The 21900-nt window shown below is 42.6% G+C and overlaps 1 protein-coding gene across 1 annotated transcript; it reads left to right on the top strand.

Annotated features, from left to right (window-relative positions):
* Positions 1 to 4330: 4330 nt before the first annotated feature.
* On the top strand, positions 4331 to 6117 carry ovca2 (OVCA2 serine hydrolase domain containing). Its single transcript, XM_056411717.1, has 2 exons — positions 4331 to 4680; positions 5209 to 6117. The coding sequence occupies exons 1-2, from the start codon at positions 4524 to 4526 to the stop codon at positions 5718 to 5720; spliced, it is 669 nt and encodes a 222-aa protein (XP_056267692.1). The 5' UTR covers positions 4331 to 4523; the 3' UTR covers positions 5721 to 6117.
* The last annotated feature ends 15783 nt before the right edge of the window (positions 6118 to 21900 follow it).

Consider the following 21900-nt stretch of genomic DNA (forward strand, 5'->3'; position numbering starts at 1 on the left):
AATGATGTTGAGGAGCTTTCTACAATGCAAAAGACTTCACTGCCAATAAAAAAACGGTGTCCTTCCCATATTTTTAAAAGGATAAGATAAGATAGGAGTAACTAGGAGCCGTCAAATTACACAAAGTACAATATTTTCTACTGACATGCAGTGTAAGTACATAAATAATTGGACTGTACCGTACTTGTGTAAAATGTATTAAACCAAGTAAGTGCAGAAACATTTATATGAGGCTTCAGCACCTGGATTTTGCCAAATATATTCCTTTTCATCCATCTATCGCAGCTCTGCAAGGAAAACCATTTTTAGTCCAAGTATTTATGCAAAATCACAAAGACTCCCATCCTGAAAATGTGATTTAAACCAACAGAAAGTTACAGGAGAGTCAATTTGGATCCCAAATAATAAAAAATGTAATAATTGCAAAGCTATCCTCCTACTTGTTCGGCTTCCCTTGTTACTTGCATATGAATGAGTGAGGTGAGACGGTATGTGCCTGAGTCAAATAGCACGGGTTTGTTCCCAAACACTCACCACGGAGATCACGAGGAGTCCCTCCTGTGTGTACACGACTCACTCAGAATCGTACTGAACGCTTTAAATAAATACAAGCTCTTAGATTTCAAGGCTGCAAAGAAGAAATAGTGAATGAATCAAATGGTTATAGGATTATTCCAGTGATTTCACAGGAGGGGACTACAAACCAGCTTTAGTCACACGCCACTCATTCTGTTTAGTGGGGCACGACAACAATGTGTACTTGCAATTTGTCAAAACAATAGTCTACTGATAAGCCGGGTGAGAAAGCGCAACTATGAAGCATAAAGATGGGTTTTTTCATCCATCTGATTTTCTCCGAGGGGCATTCTCACTGTGTGTGGCCCACAACACGAGCTCCTCCAGTGAGGATCCGGACATTCGTCATACTCCTCTCCGTCCTCCTTTTTGTGCGCACACAGACTTCACAGATCACACGGCAGGATGACAGGGTCTCGAATAATGTCACTGTAGAGGACAGAACCTGCAGGCCATTCTGACCTCATGACACCCCCTCCACCCTACGCCTCCACCCCCATCTTGGCTCTGGCTGTGAAGCTTAACCTGTGTGTCCTCCATGATCAACTGCATTGGATGCTGCTGTACATCAGCAGCTGACTTTAAAGTGAGAATATATCCAGGATGTTCTTGTTCCAGATAGGCTCCTGTAATTCTCCGTCTTTGTGTTTTCTGTTTCCTTATTTCCTCTCGACACTATTATGAATGACTCTCCTCTCAATCATTGTTCCGTGCAATTACTTGAAGTGGGTTTGTTTTCTTGTGTTTTCGCACACACAGGTAACTTAGCCGACTGCTAGTGTTTTGCATCCAGTGAGGGGTGAGGTCTGCTTCACCCATACGACTTGAAGTTACAGTGCACTAGTGCCCCCTTGTGGACGATATGAGGGGAGACCCGATTTAACCCCATATCCATAATTGGAAAACTTTGTAGTCTTTTAAAAAAGATATGCCCCGCTGTCGCCATTCTACAAATATTAACACAAATGACAGTAATCACAATATTTTTCACAACGCCACTTGCATAGATTTATTTTTACAGCAATGTTTTTATACATGTTGGTAGTTTGAAGCACTTTCAATAAACCGTATTATGTAAAAAATGTGATTGGATGTGGATATTTGAATGGTCTCTAGCCATATGCAGTCTCATTATTCAATGTGCATATCATATGTCTTGACATCTACATTATATTAGACTAATTATGCAGATTATATTATGTTGCCATTAAGGGTTGTATATTATATCATGTTGCAATTAAGATAATTAGCACAGTGGTTCATGATGAAATGCCAGATTGATTATGTTGTTCGTTATTATTCTTATATTAGGATGTGATGCTGCAAGTTTGTTATATATATATATATATATATATATTGTTGTTTTTTAAGATCCACATGAGTGCTCAGAATGCTGAGTTTTTAATAACAGAGGTTTTGTGCAAGTGTGGCACTGGTACAGCCCGGGAGAAATATGTTGCAGCAACCAATATTAGATGGGATTAAAAAATAAAAAATGAAACAGGGGAGCAGTTTGTCTCCACCAGCAAAGGTGTCTCTCTCTCTCTGCCTCCCTGGAGAACATCAACAGCAGCCTTGTCCCTTGGGTTTTCTTCTTCAGTTTCCCTCATCAGCATGTGCGTCATGGCAAGGCAACACGTGCGCTCTCTTTCAGCAACAAAAGGCCTCCAAAAAACCGCTCCAAAAAACATCATCAAAGTAAATTATCGCTTGTTGACGAAGACACAGAAGCAATGGAAGCCGCCTCTCTGAATCATATTCTTGCCTTGCCTTCAGGCCACACCTACGAAACAGTCGCCATCCCAGCTGAGCTCTTTCATAACACACACCTGCTCACAAAACATCTTGGGAAACATGCAAGCTTGTGCCCCGGAGCCACATGAATTATATATCTTTTATCAGTGAAAAGCAAAATAAGCATGTGTTAAAGATGGGTCAACAGAAAATAACACACCAATGATACATGAGGAAAACATGAAACGTTATATTATAGGAAAACGTGATCAATGAATGATACATCAGTGCCGAGTAAACCTGATTAAACTTCCATCCATCATTTTTTTCCCCTGCAGCTGTCACTGCTTTGATCCATCCCCCAAACCTTAGGAGGGTTGTCTAAATGCCAACTCCTGCATATCATTCTGATGTGAGAATATGGTGTTTGGGATATATTGCCTTCATAAATTGGTCAAAAGAGAATCTGGATCAAAGATAGTGTCCGTATTTTTTTTCATAGAGTCCTTTGGGGAGAAGTCCGCTGCCACTGAAGCTGAAAGAGAGCTCCTGTAACCGAGAATTAAACATTTCCCTTTTATCTATGTTGAAAATAAAGTTCCTTGTCAGTTTTTGTGTGCGTGTTGTTGCAGCGAGATGAAAGATGTAAGTACGGAAAAATTTCATGATTATTTCAATAGCTGCTTTATGCAGGGTGGCTCGTCTGAGATGTTGCAGTAAGGAGTCAGCCTTTCACCGATTAGCAATGAGTCAATTCTCCTGCCCTAGAAATGCAATCAAACACTATTTAGCTTGATTATTTACCCGATCATGAGTGAATGTATCTTATTTTAAGCTCTGATTTACAAATACAAATGAGAAATTGTGTTGCTCTGGCTAGGACTAAACTTTCTAGAGCCTGTTTATGGGGTGGCCGAGGCTCAGGGGGTAGAGCGGGTTGTCCCTTAATCACAAGGTTGGGGGTTCCTCGGCTCCTATTTTTGAGCAAGGCACAACCCTAAATTGCTTCGGATTGGAAGGCCAGCGCCTTGCCACCACTGATGTATTGATGCATGAGTAATGAGAGGCGCTTTGATCGTTAAGGTAGAAAGGCTCTATGTAAGCATGCATTCCATTCACATTGATTTTAACTTCTTTTCAGAAATGTGTAAAGCGTATTAATGCAAAAGCCACACAAGTAACATATATTTTTTTCTTTAAAAAAAAAAAGGGACCATGTACAGTTAAAAGATAAATGTCACTATTTGATGCACTGCACCATATTGTAGCTACAGCTATTTAACATCTGTAGTCCCTTGAATTATCCAAAATCTAATTGATTACCTTTCTCACCTTATAATTCAAACCAAAATACACCAACGAGAACAGTCTTCGCTTGTTAATGTAAGATTATTATTTTTTACTTTCAACTCTCAGAACTTTAACTTCTGCATATTTGGTTAAATCTAAGTAATTGTGTTATAAAATGGGATGTGAATAGAATACAAGATGATGTTTTTTTTCCTGTGAGAACATAACATTTTCATCTTATTAAGTCAAGAAAAAATTACAGTCATTTAGCTGAATTGTTGCTGCATCATAAGTATGAGCCATATGTTCAGCAGGATGTTAATCAGAGCAGAGCAGGCAGGAAGCAGAGCAGACGAGCAGTAATGTCCAAGAAAAAAGTTTGCTTTCAAAGGCTGTCTCAACTTTTGTCATTTTGAGTGTCATCTGATGAAAAACATACTGATGACTGTTGGCAAAGGTCAGGATCAAGCGAATCAGGTTGTCTTCTTTTAAAACATATAAAATATGACAATTTTGACAGGGTCAGCACTACAAAATAAAAGAAATGTCGAGGTCATTATTACTGTATATACGCTATGCATTCTTTTGTATCTGTATTTCTAATTGTACACAGTGGTAATGAGAAAATAAACATCTCGGTCACGTTTAACAACTAGGATTTTATTTTGAAAGGAATAAACGGAAACGGTTTTTAAGTTCTTCCGGCAAACTTCATGAGTTACACTTTCGGTATTGTATAAGGCACACGACTCTTCGTCTTTCAACTAACTGTACTTTATCTGACCAGAAAGCGGTTTGTTGCGTGACAACGCATTATTAATATTAAATACCGGGTATTAAAGTGAATATCATCTGAACTGGACTTGAAACGTCCTCCACCGGCTCGCTTTAGCTGCGTTAGCTACGCTGACGTTAGCTCCTCCATGGCACCTCTCCGGGTCCTGTGTATCCACGGCTACCGTCAGAACCGAACCTCCTTCCGCGAGAAGACGGGAGCTCTGCGGAAGCTGTTGAAGAAGCAGGTGGAGCTCGTTTACCTGAGCGCACCGCACTGTGTGCGGCAAGCCGGCGGAGGAGAAGGTGGGTGCTGCTCTCCACCTTCAACCTAAACACGAGGAGCTCGTTGACTGGCAAAGTTTAGAGGTTGACCAGGTTGCTTTGTGGATTGCTGCATGTGTTTTGATGTTTGCTATAAACTTAGACAATCAGGAATGAGTTACAGCCACATGTTGTACTTCATGTCCACAGCTTTAACAAGAGAATGCATTAATTATCTAAAAGTAACTCCCTGCTTGTATGCAAAACATTTTAATAAATATCAACTGCAGTTAGACGTCAGAATAAAACATTCAGGTTTTAATTTCTGCGAGAATATTAAGAATACAGAATGTTAAAAGTGCATTAAAAATAAGGAAATGTTGACTTATTTCAATGCACTAATAATAAACTCAGATGTAATGCAATACATGTTTAAGTCCTAATGTGAAGAGTTATTTTCCCAGAGTAAAATAAACTTTTGCCACTCCATCTTCTGGGCCTCCCTTTTTTTCATCGTAAAAAATGGAATACAGCCAGGATAACCACGTTCTTCTTCTGTCTTTTCAAAAGCTCCGGAGGAAGAGAACACGGGACCCGGAGGCGACGAAGACTCGAGGGGTTGGTGGTTTTCTGATGTCCAGGCTCTGAGTTTTAGTGCTCAGCAGCAGTGTGAGGAAAGCCTGGGGCTCGGCGACAGCGTGACGGCTGTGAGGGAAGCTGTGAAGAACGAGGGTCCGTTCGATGGCATCCTGGGCTTCAGTCAGGGAGCAGCGTTCGTGGCCATGTTGTGCTGGCTTCAGGAGCAAAAACTGGAGCCAGACTTCAACTTCCGCTTCTCCATCCTCGTCGCTGGTTTCCGCAGCGCATGCGAGGAACACACAAAGTTCTACAGCCCTCCGCTCCAGATCCCCTCCATGCATGTGTTTGGACTGGAGGACCGAGTCATCCCCGACCGCATGAGCAGGGAGCTCCTCCCCTCCTTCCAAGAGCCTCAGGTCTTGACACATCCTGGTGGGCATTTTGTCCCGGCTGCATCTGCTCACAGACAAGCCTACCAGGCCTTTCTCAAGAGGTTCCAGTGAGAATCCAAAGTGTCAGAAACTCGATCGGGTGCCAAATAAGTGAAGAGGCACGAATCGGACTCGAGCACTAAAACAAGGCAAAAGAATTTTGATCATTTGGTATTCAAAACAAATCTTGTGATGTCGTAATTGATTCCCGAGACCCTCTGGGTCGTGAGTCATGTTCTCTGACCTCTGGAAGCCATCCGATCGTATCCATCCAAACAAATGACTGCTGTCCTTCTCAGGGAAGATATCTCGCAACAGACAATACAATAAAAATGTTTATTTAATGAATTCTGATCTTTTGTTCAAGTCACCCTTAAGACTATTGCTTAAGTCATTGTGAATGCATTAACTTTTTTTGTAATTTATGTTTTAATTTATCACAGCATGAAAACATGTGTGACAAAGCTTTCATGATTTCAGAATTAACGCTGCAAGGCGAGCCAACACGTTTTTTTTTTAAAGCACACATGTTTTTATACAGGTCTGGATGGCAGATGTATGGAAGCAAATTTCTGGCACTAAAAAAAAAATATATGAAGGATGAAAGAATTCTGGGAATGTTTCTAATTTAAAAAGTACATGAATATCAGAAAATATTTGTATAGTAAGCAAAGCAAATGCATTTTCCATTATATTCGCCTCCTGCCGTCTCAAATGGTAAAAACAATGCCACATCAGAGGAGGAGGAGTGACCTTTTGAGGTCCTCGGAACACTCCACCATGATGGAGGAACGTTATAACAGGACGTTCAGAGAGCCACAATGGAAATATGTTTGAGGAATATTTTGCATAACAGCTTTACTTGTAAAGCGTTGTGACAGCTGTGTAACAATAGAACCTCACACGGTAACTAATTACTTCTGCTTCAAATGTCTTTGCCGCCTTGCTTACACAAATGAAAAGTCTCTATTGTTGGAGTCATTTCCACCCACATGAGGACCCAAACCTGCAAACTTGTAACCTTTCGGCAAAATTCGCCGTTTTTTAAAATCAAAATAGGTCGTCCACATGAATAGTGTAGATCCGAAGAGTTTTTCTTTTGGGGTAGGGGTGGGGGGGTAAATTAGACGGCCGGCGTTTATGAGATTGGAGTGAGACAAGGAGAACATGCAATGTGATCTTCGCAATAAAACATCTTTGATGGGACACGTCGAAGGAACAGGCTCCTGGAACAGACTCATGGAACAGGAACAGACTCATGGAACAGATTCATGGAACAGACTCATGGAACAGGAACAGACTCATGGAACAGGAACAGATTCATGGAACAGACTCATGGAACAGGAACAGACTCATGGAACAGACTCATGGAACAGAATCATGGAACAGACTCAAAGCTTAGCAGAGCACACAAGTTTTTTAAAAAAGGAAGTTGGTTCATGAATGATTTTAACCATATTATATATAATGATAATGTAAAGTTGTTATTACTATTATTAGGGCCCGATCACTGAATTATTCAGAGGACCTTTTTTTCTTTAAATGTTTGTTATTATTATTTCGATTTGCGGTCAGAACAATCAAAAGACCGTAGTTATAAAAGCTTTGAGGTGTCATCAAACAACGTGGATGTGGTGTGGAGACGACAACAACAAAAGCCCCCCCCCCCCCCCCCCGTTGTCACCTTTTTCACCCCTCATCATGAGTTTGCAGGTATGAGTACCAGCTGTGAAGAGTAATGACCAGTTGGTCGGCCCTCCAGAGGCGATGCACCTCTGACTCGTTGAGGTGTGGGGACACCAGAGGATGGACATAGAGACAGGTTCACGCACACGTCTAAGGACATGTTGTTTTACAGCAGACTGCTCTCTTGTGATTGTATCCAGATGTGCACTCTCTCCTCTACCTCTTTCTCTCCCTCCTTCCCTGTTTGCTTTCATCTCCTTCTACCTCACTTTGAACTCTCAACAACATCCTCCTCCCTTTCGCGTCCTGGGTGACGCACCCCGCTGCCCGTCTGCTGTATTCATGACACGGACACATATTTAGTCATTTGCCTTGTTGACATGAAATTCCACAGGAAAACATCTGCACATCAACTTGCTCTCTTAATCTGACTTTATATTTTTACCATGTTACCTGTTTCCACATGAGCCAACACACACACACACACACACACACACGCATACCATATGTGAATGTCGTGGTCTCGTTTCACCAGAATAACCCTCGTATTCACTGTCTCCTGTTCTCCCCAGTGGCCCTTGTGTCCCTCCAAGACCTCACAGCACACACACACACACACACACACACACTCACACTTGTACACATGGTTTTGATAAGAAATAGAGACGAAGTGAGAGTGAGTGAGCGAGGGAAACAGTAAAAGAAAAACACAGAGGGTCACTCTTGCCAGTAAGTTTTACAACAGAGCCGTGACTCCCTGCTCAGGAATCCGTTCCCCTGTTGCACAACAACCGGGAAATAATGGAATGAGACGAGACAGATGAGGGTGGAGTCATCCTCTCTCTCTCCCTCTCTCCCCCCTCTCTGGCTTGTTGCGGTTAAAAAGGGAGAGCAAGAGGGACACAGACAAGTTTTTTCGCTGCGATTGAAGGATCACTTTTTCCCCTCTTCCCCGGTGGAGTCCGGGGGTTGGAGCAGAGGGGTGTGTCACAGCACAGATGGGCTCTATTTTGATTATGGAGCGTTGTTATGGGAGACGGACGGAGGGGAGGGGCCGCGTGGTGAATGTGTCTATATAAGACTTGCACTTAAACTCCAAAGAGCCTGGTCATCCCAGGGCCCCGGCTCGTCCAGACACCGACAACGTTGACCGTCTCTTCCTTGTTACGACTGACGGCTCCCACCGGAATATTCTACGCCATTCAGCCGAGGACGGGAGATCGCATCACCTGGCCAAACAACTTTTGGATATTTGTACTTTTTTCAAAAGAATAAGAGGCTGAAGACTGAAGGATCGTTGTGTCATTTTGGATTTTCAACTTGATATTTCACACCTCTGAGAAAACGTCTTTTAAGTCCACGCCGTGTCCGCATGTGTTGTGCTCTCGCCGCTGGCGGGCAGATGGATGTGATGTAACATCGTGTTGGAGGTTTTCCAGATGCACGGCCTGTGCCCTGGACATAAACATTCCTCCTGTGTTCGTACGAGTGGCTTGGTGTGATCGCGCCTGCATAGTTTGCATGGAACAAAGAACCTCACCTCGCCATGTGACAGCCGGTTAGATATGCAGCGTGTTTGACGTGTGGGGTGCGTGTTGACATATGAAAGAGGGAACAGTGGGTGTGTGGCTCGAGTTGTCAGTCAAATTGCTATTTAAAGAACGGGAAGGCAAGAAAAGTCGGTTGTTGTCAGCCAATGAAATGAAACGACACAGTGAAGAAATCAGTCTACGCTGCAGTGACGGTGTGTCATCTAGGCCCAAACAACAGGCAGAGAGTGTCTACGTGTAGGAGTGTGTGGGTGTGTATCTTCATATTTGTTTTCCTCCATATGATTTGGATTTGATCATTTGTTATTTGATGCTTTCATGCTTCCACAGTCCTGGTTTTCCTCTGCTCTGTGGTGTACGGATCAAAACATGCCTGAAGGTTGTCCATATAGCATGTTCTCTGTCTGGCCCTTGCACTGATCTCAGACTGACTACATTTTGGTCCTGGCACCTGGAAAAAACATCCCATATGTTCAGAGGTTGTGTTGAGTGTTGACTGAGGAGGTGCAGAGGTCAACTCAGGACACAGCAGAGGCCTTCCATTTGATGTATGAGGTCATCTGCAGTCGTTTGCTGTCTGCTCGTGTGTTTTACTGGACTGTTTTTAGAGGCCCTGGCGGGGCCGGCTGTGGTTTGGCTCTCCGTAGACGTGCCCAACTGACTTTGCTGGGGTAAATATTAGTCATCATAACTGTGGAGGAGAACTGTGGTCGGTTCTGTATAAAACAGAGAGAGAGAGAGAGAGAGGGAGAGAGAGAGGCATGTCTTGGCTCACACATCCCCAAACAAATGTGATCCCTGTTGTGCAATCTCGTTTAGTTCTATGAAATGTTTAAGAGGTTTGGAGAGGGAAAGGGATGTCACAATAATTCAATCAAGAGCCTTTGCTGTGCTTGTGTAGCTCCGGGATGAAGAAGGGATGAAGAGGAATACTTTGCAGACTAAAAATATAAGACAAACGATAACAATCGCATAGCTACTGAAGTACATACAATATAATACGAGTCATAACGCCTTGGTGGGCTTTTTCCTCCTCGCTGTGGAACACAATGCAAATGGGGTCTGAGACTATAATAGAATATATAAATGGATATGATATTTAAGATGTATAGGCTTTATGATAATTATATATGAATGCACTTTGATCCATGCGATCATATATTCATATTTTCAGAATTGACAACATTTTCATGACTTGTGGGGTAAAGAAAGTCACATTGAGGGGACTCCCCTTCGTTATGGAGACGAATGTACACCTCCCCTTGAGTTAAATCATGAAGACTTAGTTTAAGGTTTGGTTAAAGTTAGATATAGTTTAAGTTTAAGTGAGATTAGGGTCAGCAGTTATGTATAGGGTTCGGGTAAATCTCCAGGATATTCATTTAAGTCAATGTAACATCCCTAAAAGTCATGTATGACTGTATATGTGTGTGTGTATGTGTCAGATGGCTTTATTTGTCAGCCCTGAACAGTAAGAGTTTATGTGCTGTTGTTTATCTGCCAGCACATGAGCTTTTACGGTACGGGGAGGCAGGGGTTAAACAACTGTTCATCCAGCTTTCCTTTTCTTTCCCTCTCTCTTCTCTTTTTTTTCTTGAGTCAGTCAGCACACACTATGTGTTACCATTTTAAAAGATCACAGAGAAAGAAAATGAAGGGGAATTGGAATGTGATTGTTTATCATAACTGTACAACTAATTTGACCTCGGTGCAGATATGATCTGTATGCTGACCTTTTGGTTCTTTTTGGTTCTATGAATCCCCCCCACACATACACACACAGATACACACACACACACACACATACTTAGGCACACCCTCCTCTCAAAATGCTTCTTTTTTTCCTACTTTGAAGAACAGCAACTAGAATATCTCAAAGTTTGAACAGCTGCCACATATTATTTGAAAGACAAATCAACCTTTCTGTCATGGTGGAATCTGGAGTCACTCAAATAGCATCTGCCTTGTTTTAACCAGTGTTTCTACTCATATCTTAAATAACATCACCATCTGCTCCATCAAACCGTGAACACATGTTCAGTGGCACATTAAAAGGTATAGCTATAAACAGGTTTCCACAAAACACTGGCAAATGTATAATATTTTTATTTTATTTTATTGATTTAAATCAGGCCCATATTTTATTGCAAATGGTTTCAACTTGGAAAAAGTATAAACAGATGATAGACAACTATTGACCTGTAGAGGGCAGAATAACTCTGAATGTGATAGTGCTTGAAGATGAGGAGACCAACAACTTGTACATTATTCGTGTGGTTGTGTGTGTGTGTGTGTGTGTGTGTGTGTAGTTGTGTATCTGCATGTCTGCATGCACACATGTGAGTCTGCCTATAGGAACCAGTACGTAGTGTGTGTCTACTGGGAATTCCTGGCTGTGCTGCAAAAAAAGTGAGGCTGCTCTTGTGTGATGGAGAAAGGTGTTGGAGCTGGCTGACTCATCCGTTCAGCATGTGTTCTTTGCATTCATTATTATGCTTAAAAATAAACCATAAAGAAACCTATTACCTAATAAAGTAAATGTGAAAAGCCATATGTGTACAAATCTGTCATTGCAAACGTAATTGTGATCCTGTGTTTGGTGTATTAGGTAGCATATATATAGATATATAGATATACATGTGCAGTTTTTATATATTATTATGGGAACAGTCAATCAACGCTCCTACCGGCAGAGGAGTGAGCAACCCGTGACCTACTTTTTAAACACAAAGATAATTTCAACATGTCAATGATATGCAAACTCAATTATTACAACCTAACTTTTTACACTCCGGATGTCACCTGCCCCTAACGACCATGGCTGTAGACTGTTACCGTGGTGCTGTTGCTATAGAGTAACAATATAATGCCACGGTCGCCATGGAGACAGCAGGGTGGAGGGAGAGCTGGAGTTGTCATGGTAACTAGAAACCTGCAGGTCTCATTGGATAAGCGTGGATGTTACGCACTTACACGGCGTAGGACTCCCCCAATGCGAGCCCACTCAGGTTTCCTCGCTGAGCAGGAGGATGGAGACACGGAGACGAGCGTCGAGCATACACAGTGAACTTAACAGTAGCTCCGTGGCGTTTGTCCCTGGAGGTTGACGGCACTATGGCATGCCCTCTGCATGTCCATGGTGTCTTCGGCGTGGTGTTGTGGTGCATTGCCAGGCTTCAGTAGCCATGACTGTAGACTGTTACTGTACTGTGACACTGTATAAGCAGTAAGCAGTCTAAAGCCAAGGTGCTGATGCTCTGGCCAAGTGAGGAGGAAGAGGTGGCAAGAAGGGCAAGCACTCCCCTGGTGGAAACCTGCATCAGCAAAAAGAGGAGAGGATAGTTATAACATGACCGGAATCAAGACTTACAACAATTCTCAAGAGGTGGATGCTGATCAATACAGTCCTTGTTCACCAGGGGCGTCCCAGTGACCTAAATAATAATTTCGGGAGAGATAAGACGCTGAATGCTGTACTGCTTTAACCACAATTGTCATGTTTTCTTAAATCGTAGCACTATATCTGCATCATTATGCGTGGCCCTGTGAAATTACTTTAAAACGACATGTTGCTGACTAAAACTTGAGGTCAAGACAATCAAAAATGTTCTTTTATTGTTATCCTCTAAACTGAGGTATGCAAAGGTAAACATGGTAATAACATGTGACAACTGTTCTCAGTCATTCAGCTCAATGCATAATCCTAGAAAACGTTATGAACACGCATACAAAATATATTGGCAAGATTGTCGTTAAGCATCATCCACCAGTGTGTATATGTATGCAAGTGTGTGTGTGGGGGGGGGGGGGGGAAGGGGGGTAACAGGATAGAAGGAGAGAGAGAAACCCCAAAAGAAGGGGTGAATACTTTTTTTAATTTTTCTATATCCCCCAATAATGGACTCCTCCTTGCATTAGGTTGATATCATCTTGAGTATTTGGGTTATTATTGCAGTGGCTAACATATCATCAAAGACCCTTAAACAAGTCTGTCTAACTTTTACAAAAAAGCAACTATCAACACCCTTAGGCTGTTGTGTTTCTCAGCCCTTTAACGGGGAGATGTACTTAATTAAATCAGGTGACTCACTGGCCAGGCCTTTTAAAACCAGGCAATTATGCTGCATTATGCTAAAAAAACGACTGTAAGAACTGTAGGTACATTATTTACCACAAGTGAAGTCTAGGAAGAAAAATCCTAAAATAAAGCCATTGCTTTTCCCTTTGTGAAGGATGTTCCACTAAAAAAAGCTTCATTCCTTTCAACAAACAGATTTATGGCTCAAGCAGATTCCTGTGTGACGGTGTTTCTGCAACAGGTTCCTTGTCATGTGTTTCAGCACCACGGCGTCGGGTCAGCGACACAGCGGCCCCGTGGCTCGGTGCTGTCCGCGGTGCTGAAGTGGACCACACTGACAGCGGTGAGGTGACTTTAAGGTCTCTTTTTTTTGCAGCAGATTAAGTCAAAGTGTCCACGTCACTTTTTTTTTAAATCAATAAATAAAAAGTTTACAAAATAAATGAATAGTAATGTGCATTTTACCTCATTTCGAATTTTAAATATATAATGTGGCTCTATAAGTATCTCTCCCATTGTATACTATAGCACCATATAGCTTCTCCAACTTAACCGTGTCCGAAGTGGACCACAGGCTCTGCAGTGTCTGCTCTCATTGCCGAGATGTTGGTCAGGTGATGAGCAGCGTCACAGGTCCTACTGCTCGACAAGTCACGTGACCGAGAGCACGGTCATAAGGCGTCACGTCTGGAGCCAACCAATCGGTTCTCATCTCTTTCTTCCGCCTGGCTTATCAGAGCGCGTGGGCAGTGGCTTGGTCTGGCTCGGTTTCCATGGCACCCGCGGGAGAAACTGGTAAACCTGACGAGCATCCAGTAAAATATGCACATGATAAAATTAAAAAGTGCATTGTGGTGGATCTTCACTCTTGTCTTTGTATTTTATTTTTATTTTATTGTTTAAACCCCACTAATAAAAAGACAACACATTTCTCTTAATTATTTCACACAAAATGCAGATATCGTTCAGAATAATAATGAACAAGGCTGTTTAAATGATTGTCATGGCACCACATGACAGCCAGTTAATATATTCCCATCTCTCCATATTCTGTTAGAATATTTACACTTCCGGTTGCTTTGCTTTAATTAACATTGTCTGATCAATGTCGGTGCAACAGTAGCCACAACAACGAGTTGTGAATGAACAAGGGGTTTCATTGACTCGCTCCACCCACTCCTCCCTCGTACTGACCGCTCACGAGCTTCTCACATTGCGCATTCACACCCCCGCACGGCAGAGGATCACACTGCATTGTGCATGCGCGTGCGCGTGCGCGCTATGCCTATATAAGGGCTGTAGTAGGTGACTGCGTATATCATCTGCAAAGTGCGCAAGAATGACGCAGGGCTGACTTCACTGGCTGACGACGTCACAGAACTCAGACTGAAAAAAGGGAAAAAAAGTTAAAGGAAAAGCCGACCGGAAGTGAATGAAGGGGAGGGAGGAGGAAAAGGGAGAGGCGGAGGCGAGGAGTTTACCGCCACACCGGAAAAAAAGTGATGGCGATAATGTCATCACTATCACCGGAAACCTCCCGGTGCCACGCGCTCCCGAGAATATAATAGTGTTGGCGAGGAACACCCCCACCCCCACACTCCCCCAACACGCTCATACAATAAACACGCACGCACACACACACACACAGGTATGTGCGCCTCTGTGCCAGTGTGCATTACACGATGACATTTGCACATCAGGGAGACAACACAGCCTGCAGAGGATCCAGTGGTGCCTGAGTGGCAAGTGGCCCCCAAAACAGCGTCTACCTATTTAATTGTGGACCAGTTTCCACCTGTGTGACAGATGAACATACATGACCAATGTATATACGTCTTTTTTTCTTTCTTGCGCTATTAAAACAGATTGAGCCAGACTCTAACAAACAAAAAAGAAAACATTTAGATGGGGTTTTTTTGTGTTTTTTTGGGAGATTCTCTTTTTTTCCAGGTTGCAAGCTGAATGCTGCCCACATGGGAGAGAAAATGAGTCACACTGCAGCAACTTCCAACCGGAGAGTGACAAATTGGGAAAGCATCAGCCCGTCCAATACATCCTCTCTCTCTCTCTTGGTTGTACTTAATCAGAGGAAAATTAATTTCCAATACATCCTCTCTCTCTCTCTCTCTCTCTGTCTCTCTCTCTCTCTTTCTTTCTCTCTCTCTCTCTCTCTCTCTTGGTTGTACTTAATCAGAGGAAAAATTAATTTCCCCTCCAGGGTTCAGAAAAAAGTCACAAAAAATCAAATCTGTATAAAAAGGAATTAAACTTACCTCAGTCAAACTTCCCTCTGTGGCCATGGCAGCGGCTTCTTATTGTAGAGATATTTCTGTATCTCAAAACTGTCTTCATCAACATTAAAACTGTCAGCGCAAAATCTGTGCCCATGCCATCTTCGCGCACAGACGCTGTCGTCCCGATCTTCTCCAAAGTCGCTCTCAAATACAGACCGGGCTCTCCCATCAACCGTAGGCTTTTTATAGAGATCCCGTAGTAACTCGTAGAGGGGACGGGGGAGGGAGGAGGGAGAGGGAGGGAGGGAGGTGGAGAGGGAGAGCTCATTCAAAGATTCACCTACACATGTACGTGCGTATCCCACGTCATCGAAAGGAGCGCAGCTATTTATAAAGGGGAGGGGAAAGGATAGCCGGAATCACTGTGCAGGTCTTCAGGAAGGAGGATGAAAATAGCGTGCGTGTGTGTTGTGAACTTCGCTTTTTACAATGAAATGTCCAATTTCAAAAGCTCTGACATAATATGAAGATATTTGAAGTCTCTGAAGTCACGCATGAGTGAGTGTATATCGCATTTCCACATCACGGTATTGCTGTACAAGGCTATTTATTACATAATTATCATCGTTTAAGAGATACATTTTAGATTTTTTTTTGTGTTGCTTCGGTGATGATATCTTCTCCGGTTTGATGTTTCGTCAAATATGAATCGCTATGTGTAAATGAGTCAACCATATCATCCTAAAAACACTCGTGCAGTTCCAGTTATCTCTCGATGCTCTCGATTTATTGGAGAATATTTAAAAAAAAGAAAACAAATATCTAAAGCCAACAAACGAATATGTTCAAAACGTGTTTGCCAAATGATGATAAAGCGATGAGCAAATCGTTATGTTTATATCGGTGATGAATCACTGCAGCTGCAGTCTGCTTAGAGTATAACTGGACACCGCTGTGAGCGCATTGATATATTTGTTTGTATTGATGTCATTTTATAAATCAAACTATTTAACCAGACTATACGACCACGTTTCTCAGAAGAAGAAAAAAAGCTGGAGAAACTTCGTCAGAGACGTGACGGGAGTCGTGCGTAAACCATCCGGACGCTGCATGAGCTCACAACACAATCGGGGGGAGACCCTCGTGCGTGAAGAGGCGTGTCAGTAGCCTGCAGATTAGATTCCCTTCTGACTTCAGTTCCTCTTTGAAGAAGTCCTCTTGAGTTGAGGAAGCACGCGCGCGCAGTCACCCCACGTGCGCGAGTGGAAGTTGCGAGAAAACTTATCTGGCTCTGCACTCCTCGAAGCACCCTCCAGGTGAGGATTATGATCTATCACACAACCCACCTCCACACACACACACACACCCACACACACACACATACACACACGCCCCCTTTTTTTGACAGACATTGTTGAATGAATTAGAAATACATTCCATTACACCAACAATGGATTAAAAATAATAGTAATTATAATTTAACTCTCAATGTAAAGTCCAAATAAAAGTCATATCATGTAGTCACATGCAGCCTGCAGGGAACGTTTCATTCATGTTTTTTTTTATTTGATACATTGAAATATGTCACAGCAGCAAATGTAGAATTACATTTGTAAAATTGCTATTTTCAATCCAAAGTGTAATTTGAAACATTCTAGTCGTAATTGGTACATTCATAATGTGTGTGTTGCGTGTTCTGTGATCCACATGCTGGACTTGGTGCATATTACCATCACACCCTCTATTCGATTTCAATCAGAGACCTTTGCTGCATCCCATAACCCTCTTTCTCTTTGTTTCCTGTGTTTATCTTTAAACAGATAACATCACAATGCATGTTCATCTGTGGAGAGGTCTTACATAACGGGGTTATTGTCTTTGATATCTTAAACCGTGAGCAGTTAATCATTTCACTTGAGAAACAGTTTGTTGTCCAACAATTGACAAGTCGGTCATAAGCAAGCAAGGTCAAGAATACAGATGCTTTATAAACAACTATTTTTGAGGATGTCTGTAAAATGTTGTCCAGGATAATCTTATATTTAAAAACGTAATATGTTATTAAAAAATCTATATAAATTGTGTCTCTCTGGATAACTGATTATTTGCTTGTATTGATGTTTGAAGGATGATGCAATATGAATATATGTATTGGCTGTTGCTCACTCCACCAATAACTTTAAAATCTTCATTCATATTCCCACTAGGGGCAGCCCAGTATACATCTTATACTGGGATGTATGCTTATCGCTTCACAGAAAAAGAAAGCATTCTTGCAACACGGTAAGAAATCAACAATACACCCACGGAGGCCAGTGCAACATTAAGATTATTTACTCTTATATTAAATTGTTGGTCAGTGACTTGTGTTCTATTTTTCTTCCTCTTTTAAAGTAAACCCTCCTTGAGATAATATTGCAGAAGACGAAGAGCATGAATCTCTCACCCTTGGGCCTCAAAACTGTAGAATACTGAAGAATTGCCACCAAACAGCAATATGTGCTGACGTGAGATGGAGGGTGAGCATTGTGCAAGTGTGTGTACACAAGCATACACAATCCAATTTCCTCATTCTACACTCCTTATGAATATGCAAGCATGTCAGTGAATGATGAAAAAGTGTGAATGAAGGAGTCCCTGACTTACTGCCTCCTTATTTGTACAATGTCTCTCATTACTGGCCCCATGGTGCCATAAACACAGACACACACACCATGGATACCTCAAACCTACATACAGTTTCATATGCTTTAACTTATCCATTCAATATCTTGAATTGCATCATTTGTAGATGTTCGCCTCTGGCTTCTTGTTTTGACATCAGTCCTCTGGCTGGTCCGCCTTCATCTCACATTCAACTTTCAGCTTGCTGGTTTCTGGAAACTTGATTGTGAATCTGTAATCAGATGATTTCCTGTTCAGATCTCTTATCTGTCTGTCATGTCCAGTGGTTGGCTCACTCTCTATCGCCTCATCTGTATTCCAAACAGAGATTGCGGTCGGATAAGAAGAGAAAGAAATAGAAATTCATCCCTCCCATACACTCTTCTCTCTCCTCACGACCGCCTACCTTACCTTCACACCTCCCTTGCTCCCATTCTGACTCATACTGAAATCCCAGGGAGCCTCCTCTCAACCCTCCCTCCCCGCCCTCCCCCACCGCACCCCTCCGCTCTCATTTGTGTTTTCTCTTTTGATTGCCGAGCTGGCTCAAACGCAGTGAGCAGGGCAAGAGAGACTGAGCAAATGAAGAAAAAAAAGATAGAGGGAGGAGGAGGAGGAGGAGGAGGAGTATGACTCTGTCCTGCCAAACGTGCCCGTAATGAGGATTCTGTCAAAGGAGAGCCGGGGAGGAGGAGGAGCTTGTGTGTGTGTGTGTGATGATGGGGGTGTGTGTCGGAGTGAGATGGAGGTTTTTGAAAGAGTGGGTGTTTATTAGTGAAACCCCTCTCGCCCCCGCCTCGGTCCCTCCACTGTCTCTGTGCACTTCTTGCCTGCAAGATTTGGGAGATCGCAAACCTACACTCACACACAGCAGCAACTCCGCATCCACCCACGCACACACACACACACAGGCTTATGACAGATATTGTGAACCAATACCAAGTCAGAAATGTTGGAGATTTGTGTGTTTTTAAAGTTGTGTGATAGAGGGGGAGGAGGAAGAAACATGCGTGTAATGCTGCATGTTCTTCCTCGGTGACATGTGTTCCTCAGCCTCTAGAGCCAAGTAAATGGCTCCAGCTAAATTGACTTACACCTGAGATGCACATGACAAGATTATTCCCATAATTTCATTCCATTTACAGAGCATCTGTGGCAAAGGATGCCCACTCGGGCTGTCCTTTTGTAAAGTCATACGCTGTCTTGAGTCATCTGCTATAAACTCCAACAGTGCATGACTCACACAAAACTTCACAACATTATGCCAAAGTCATATGCCGAATGTAATCACCGTGCACTGCCAGCTGTAATGTGTGTACGTGTGTGTGTGTACAAGCGTGGGCGTGTACACTGCATATACATAGCCGTGTGAAAATGAAAGCAGGCGTTTCAATGAGAGCGTACCTCTCAACATTAGGTGTAGAAAAACACCTCACAGACCTGTCATTACAAACCCATGCTGTGTGCAATCAATTCCACTTGACTGTGTTCCAGTCCTGGATACATATATTCAACAACTCCAAACATAACCTTTAAAAGCTCGTAGACTACTTTGTTCTCATGTAGGCCACCTAGTTCCACACATTGCACCATAACACGAGAGGCCACTCTTGATTGCAGAATTCTTGTCTGCAGCCAAATATTGTTCAAATAAGCAGAACTTTAGAGCGAAGATCCAAACTGAAGTTGTAAAAGACACCAACTATTACATATGTGATATTGCTATTCATGGGGAAAAAAGACATTTACCCCTTATGGAGTTTGACACATTTACTCAGCTCCAAAGAAATGTTGCAACAAGATAATACTGAAATACACTGAATGAGACTGTGGAAAAAGAGGATTATAGCAAGCTTGAAGCTACTTAAAAGTGGCATATTAAGAGTTGAGGATGGTGTTACTGCACAACTTAGTCAGGAGTAATGAAAAGTAGTTGTTGTCTTTGATTAATGTCTTTAATGAAACTTTTTTTTAAATCAGGTCATGAAATACAGTCGATATATAGCTTCCACTCGGCCTTCTTTGTTTAGGATTCTCTATTTTCTGTTGCGCTCCTCTCTCTCATATTGTCTGAGATCATTCCTCCCCTGTCACTCCCTCCATTTAATTTTGTGAATTATACATTAAACATCAGTTGAAATGGATAATCTCCAAACACCTAGTGCCAGGAAATATGCGTCACACAAGTTTTCTGTCTCTCTCTCTCTCCTCCACACGCCCTTTTTCATGTCTATCTCTCTTCTGGATCCCGTTGCACTCGTCACACTTTCATCTCCCGGACATTTTCATTCTTGTTTATGTGTTACCCGATTTCTAACCCCAGTGTTTTCAGTCAGCTCCATCCATAACCACAATGTCCCACTCTTGTCTTTCCACCATTATCTGCTGACTGTATTCCCATATCTGTCATCCTCCACCTCCTCCACCTCCTCCTCCTCCTCCTCCTCCTCCTCCTCCTCCTCCTCCACTCCAATCATCTCTAAAAGTCATCTCCTCCCACCTCCCAGTGTCCCAGTGGGGGGAGACATAGGGAGAGAGACAGACAGACAGACGGAGGGAGGGAGGGAGAAAGAGGAGGAGATGGGGGCAGAAGACATTGAGATATGATTGGGCTGGAGAAACCCCCTGGTGTCAGGAAATCCACCTGCATAAACTCCCTGCTTCCCCCGCTTTTCTCATCTGTATTCACAGTGTCTCCCCCTCCTTCTCTCCCCTCCTGCATCATGCCTCCTCACCTCTTTACCTCTCTTCCTCTTTCTCGCTGTCTCCCCTCCCTCATCTCCTCCTCCCTTGCCTCCCCCTCTCTGTCCTTCTGTGTCTCTTATCATCCTGCATTGCTCCACCTGCACTGTGGTGCAGCACTGACAATCAGAACTCTGCACACATACGCGGATGCACGCAAGCACACGCACACACAGGGAGACACACGCCCACCACTTCCGGCAGCCCCCCCCCCCTCCTCCCGCTCTCACACCTTTCCACTGCAGACACGAAACATTCTACAACCCCTGGTGTGCCAGTGCTTCATCAAGAGACACTGCTAGCACGACATCAGAACTCTGCATTCACACACAATGTGGCTTATTGTTTTTACCACAAACAAGTCATCGTAATTACAACATTTAAAACCGAATACGGTTTGAATAATGAAATAATAGGCTCATGAGAATCATGATCACGATGCTAAGTTTATTTAAGTTTGCATTAAAAGTCCTTTAAAAAAGAAATACATTAATAGAATAAAGTAATACAATGAAAAAAGACTATGACAGTAAAACCAAACAGTGTGTAATTAGAAACATTTTGAAATCAACAGAAAATACAAACAACAGATAAATAGACAGTTTGTAAAATGGTATAATATATATAATAGCCTAATTTAACAGTTGCCTGACTATTTTGTGTTATTTGGTATACTTTAATAGGCAATTTAGGACCAAATTAACTAATCTTATAAAGACACATATGTATGTGGAGACTTATCTGATTACTATGCCAAAGAAGTACGCCTTCCAGCACCCTGGATGAATAATTTAGTGACGGGATGAAGGAGCGTGTAAGAAGAGGTTTGGCTCTGTATGAAGAATAACGTGTGGGAGATTCATAGGAAGGACACAGGTCTCTGTCCCTTTAATTTGGTGTAGGAAATTAAGCTGTTTACTAGCATAAGCCACACCGATGATGCATGCCTGAACTCTCCACGCACCCCCCTCCCCTACACACACACACACACACACACACACACACACACACACACACACACACGCGCGCACACACACACGCGCGCGCGTACATTTGCGTGTACACACTCACATGCACAGATGTGATAAGGAGGAGATGTTGCTTCATTCACATAAATTGCTTCGACGGAATATCAAAAGTAAAAGGGATCAAGTTCGTTGTTGGGCCAATTTAAAGGGTTATGGGATAGTTGAACTACAAAGTAGAATAAGTCACCAATTCTGACATCTAGTGGCTATTGTGTTGAACTGACGGCGTGTTTGTATATAGGATGTACGTTTCTTTGTATAATGTGCAGC

This window comes from Pseudoliparis swirei, chromosome 3, assembly GCF_029220125.1.
Source record: "Pseudoliparis swirei isolate HS2019 ecotype Mariana Trench chromosome 3, NWPU_hadal_v1, whole genome shotgun sequence".
Classification (NCBI taxonomy): Eukaryota; Metazoa; Chordata; class Actinopteri; order Perciformes; family Liparidae; genus Pseudoliparis; species Pseudoliparis swirei.

Bases quoted from the DNA above. Each gene is read 5' to 3' on its own strand.
- ovca2 (XM_056411717.1), top strand. From the start codon at position 4,524: ATGGCACCTCTCCGGGTCCTGTGTATCCACGGCTACCGTCAGAACCGA. The intron at 4,681-5,208 runs GTGGGTGCTGCT...TCTTTTCAAAAG, and splicing joins GCAAGCCGGCGGAGGAGAAG to CTCCGGAGGAAGAGAACACG.